General features: G+C 38.1%; 1 protein-coding gene across 1 annotated transcript; it reads right to left on the bottom strand.

Annotated features, from left to right (window-relative positions):
* Positions 1 to 758: 758 nt before the first annotated feature.
* On the bottom strand, positions 759 to 1,268 carry LOC141486695 (uncharacterized). Its single transcript, XM_074185145.1, has one exon. It carries the CDS (start codon positions 1,266 to 1,268, stop codon positions 759 to 761), a length of 510 nt encoding a protein of 169 aa, XP_074041246.1.
* Positions 1,269 to 4,296: the final 3,028 nt, after the last annotated feature.

Raw genomic sequence — 4,296 nt, 5'->3', positions numbered from 1 at the left:
AGAGTTAGATTACCCATGGGAGGTTGAGTTTCCGTGGGATGTGTTCGCCAACAAATGAGGTACTTAGTGAGACATCGACAAATTGTTTTCTTGGCTGACAAAATCCAAAATTTTTGAAGAAGAATGGAGTGTAGGATCTGCATACCAGGATGTAGATAGTGTTTATGAGTGTTTTCAATTATTAGATCTATGAGTCGGTGCTGACTAGGCAGAAGAAGGGTGTTTTTATCGTAAATGAGACCAGAGTGAATGAGTCGACCGCCCACCCTCATAAGACCATCTTTATCAGTAAAGAGATTTAGCTTGCAGAATAATTTACACAAAGGTGCGTTGTTCGCCAAATTCGAAAGTTCTTTAGAAAATACTTGGGATTGAACATATTTCACTATTCTAAGCAGAGATTGATGAGTTTCAATCGAGGTGAGATGCGAAAAAGAGCGTTGAGTTTTAGTTAATCGAGCGTTGTGTATAAAGCGGAGGACATAAGAAAGAACACGTTGAATTCTTGGTAACGAAGATTGATTTCCAAATAAAGCATTTAGGAAGTTGTCCTCAGTTTGGACTATAAGAGGAATCTTCTTTTCTTCGGAGATAGCCTCAGAGCGTGATGGAAGTTGAGTGGAGGCAGAAGGCCAAAATTCAGTTGATTGTGATAGCCACGGTGGACCCACCCACCATAACGAGTGATTGATAAACTGGAAAGGACGTCAGCCTCTTGAAAAACTATCCACTGGGTTATCTTTAGAGGGCACATAATACTACACATCTGGCGAAAGTCGTTCTTGAATATGGCTGACACGATTACTTTCGAAGGTTTGCCATCTATAAGGGGGTGGACGAATCCAATCCAGAGCCGTAGAAGAGTCTTGGTCAAAGGAGTATTTAACGAAAGCAAACAAATCAGAAAAAAGTACAGCTTCACACAGTTCTAACCTTGGAATCGGAATGGTTTTGAGGGATGATACTTTAGCTTCAGCACAAACCAAGCGAACATGAACAATTCCATCTTTCTCAGTTCTAGAATATATCACTGCTGAATATCCTTTCTCACTGGCATCAGAAAATCCATGTAAGGTGCAATTGGTTACTGATGGCTGAAATAGGTAACGAGGAACACTGATTTCCGAGACAGGTAGGTCGAATTTGAAAATAGTCCAAGCATTATGGATATCTTGGGGTAGCTGTTCATCCCAGCCGATACCACATGTCCACAACTGTGGAATGAGTCTTTTGGCAAAGGCAGAGGACTCAGAAATCCTAGTGAACATTGTGTGTTACGAGAAGAAATACTAAATGAAAATATATCCTGGAAAGAATTCCATTGGAGACCGAGAACCTTCGTTGTGGAACATTTATCCTGTCAAAAGAATTTGAACCAATTTCACACTCAGAAGAAAGCAATTTTGATTCGTTACTTCTCCATTTATGCCACTCAAACCCTCCTAACTTGAGTAGAGCGATTAGTTGTGATTTGAGAGCTTGAGCAGATTCGAGAGTCATACAACTTGTTACAATGTCATCAACGTATGAATAAGTTCTCAATTCAACTGCCATAGGAAAATTATAGCCTTCAATTTCTGCGAGCTTCAATAACGTTCGAATTGGGAGGAATGGTGCTGAAGAAAAACCATAAGTCACAGTATTCAGTTCATATTCCTGAATAGGTCGATCACAAGAAAAAAGCCAAATAATTTGATGATAATGCCTGTGATCATCAGCGACTAACATTTGCCGATACGCTACCACGTTTATATGAAACTTTAGCAAGATGGTAACAAGGTCATTTCGAAGTTTAGGGCCGATCAGCAACGTATCATTCAGAGATATTCCTTCGTAGGTTTTTGCCGAAGCATCAAATAAAACACGGAGTTTAGTACTAACACTTTCCGGTCGAATAATACAATGATGTGGGATATAGTACGATCCAGATTCGATTGCTGGTTGTTTAATGAGAGACATGTGATCTTGTGCCAAGTAGTCGGCCATGAAATTACAATATTGTTTATATAAAGATGAATTGATACGTAATCGACGTTCAAGAGAGATGAATCTCCTCAGAGATATGTCGCGAGAGTTGAGAAATGAGGGTTTCGAAGAACGGAAAGGTAGAGAAACGATGAATCGCCCTGCAGCATTTCTAAAGACAGAAGCGCTGAAGAGATTCTCAGCAAGTTCATCCTGCGGGTTCTCCTTACATGTTCTAGGCATCTCTTCAATTTCCCCGAAGCGTTTGAAGTCAGAGTCAAGAGGAAGTTCACCAGAGCAATGCAATGAGCTAAGAGGAGATGGAGTGGTAGTACTCCGAACCGTACCCATTAAGACCCAATCAAACACAGTGTTAATAGCTAAAGGTTCATTTGAATTGCCAACCGCTCTTCCTGCTTTCAAAGCAAGAGAAAATATATCTACACCAAGCAAAATTTCAATTTCAGCAGGCAAGTTAAAATGAGGATCAGCGAGTTTTAAACCATAGATATGAGACCAAGAACCTATCTTGACTTGGCATATAGTTACGACGGCCTTGAGTTGAAGAGTTGGTTCAGGGTTGTATCAAGATCGTATTTGTAGAGAGATTGCTTTGGTAGAAGTAGAATTCATAGAACTAATTCCTTGTAGAGAGAAAGAGAGAGTTATATCATCAAATCGTAATCCTAAACGATTACAACACGATTCACTAATGATACTCATTTGTGAACTAGAGTCAAGTAGTGCTCTGACCCTCTGGTAGTTGCCAGAAGCATCAAGAACTTCTTTACAAGCAGTGGCCAAGAGTACAGTAGAATTTGAGGATGAGGAACAATGATGGGAATTCATATTTTCTTGAAATGATATACGAGGATTTCGCATTGCATGGTGCATGAATTAGGCATTTAGCCTAAACAATTCATGCACCACTTATGATTTTTGACGACTCTATACCGCTCACGTGGAGATTGACCCAAAATTTGAGGACATCTATAGATAACATGTTCACCAGTACACAAGGAACAAGTAATTTTTGTTTGGATATGAAACGAAGAACGTTTTTGAGCAAAGTTCGAAGATAAAAATGACTGAGAAGAATCACGAACTTTCACCTCTGCTTTCAATAGTCTTTTTGGGGAGCAATCAGCGGCTCTATCCAAAGCACAACAGTGATTCAATACGAAATCTTTAAGAACATCGAAGGTGGGGATATCGTTCGATCCATAATTCATTTCAAACCTCGAGACCGTATCTGAATCGAGTCGTCGAAGCAACATATTAAAGTGTGTATGTGTCTAACAATTTCCGAAGGTTATAGGAAGTTACACCTTTGTCGGTAATTTTTTGAGCATTTTCTAATTCCTGATAGTGAACTGTGGCTAAAAGTCTTTTATTCTCATATCGATTGAGTAACGAGTTGTATGCAACAATATAATTCGAATCATTGATAGGGTTACATTTCACCAGAGCGAGTGGTGGACCAGCTAATGATGTGACAAGATAATTAAATTTCTCAATGATTTTTAGAGACTGATTTTTATGAACTAAACTGTTGAACATGTCTATGAAGGTTTTCCACTGTTTGAGGTTTCCATCAAATTTCACTAGTTAAATTTTTGGTAACTTAACATGACTGTTGTTAGCTATTACATTATGAGCAAGATTTTCGACACCAAATAATTCATCATGAATAGATTTTGCCTCATAATAATCATGATAGAATGCCTGCAATAACGCCATATGTTCATGATTATTATAAGTTTCAGTTGTAATTAAAAGCAGAATGGAGGCAGCATCATGAATTTCAAAATCCTGATAAATAGACTCTGAATGGAAATATATGGCTTTAAATTGGGAGTGAGTGTCACGGGAAGTTTTAGCCGAATTAGCAATTGCACACAAATCTGCTATGCGGCCCAAACATATTTGGCGTAGTTCTTTATACTGTTTAATTTCATTAGCCATAATTGAGAATTGATCGATGTGAGAATATAAAGAATTTCCACTAGTTTCTGAGGGAGGTTTGTATATTCAAGAGCACCCCGTATATATACCTATTTGTTTTCAAAATATGAAAACACCAGATATTGAAAATACATAAAATTTCAATTTTTATAAGTCTACTAAATAATGTGCACTCCTGGTATATTTAACGATTTACGACCCAAATATTACTGGAGTTTTTTCCCAACACCAAATCGTTATTACTAATGCGAGCTAACCCTATTTATGCTATATAGGTATCCCATACAGGTAAACCATCCAGGCATACCACTCATGCAGGTATACCAACCTAAATTGATTTTACGATTTTGCCCTATCTATTATTTT

This window comes from Leptinotarsa decemlineata, unplaced genomic scaffold (assembly GCF_025532065.1).
Source record: "Leptinotarsa decemlineata unplaced genomic scaffold, Ldec_3_MD MMD2_tig00026363_RagTag_RagTag, whole genome shotgun sequence".
In the NCBI taxonomy this organism is placed as follows: Eukaryota; Metazoa; Arthropoda; class Insecta; order Coleoptera; family Chrysomelidae; genus Leptinotarsa; species Leptinotarsa decemlineata.
The sequence above is the reverse complement of the archived record's forward strand: the minus strand, read 5'-3'. Positions and strand labels throughout refer to the sequence as shown.

Bases quoted from the DNA above. Each gene is read 5' to 3' on its own strand.
- LOC141486695 (XM_074185145.1), bottom strand. From the start codon at position 1,268: ATGTTCACTAGGATTTCTGAGTCCTCTGCCTTTGCCAAAAGACTCATT.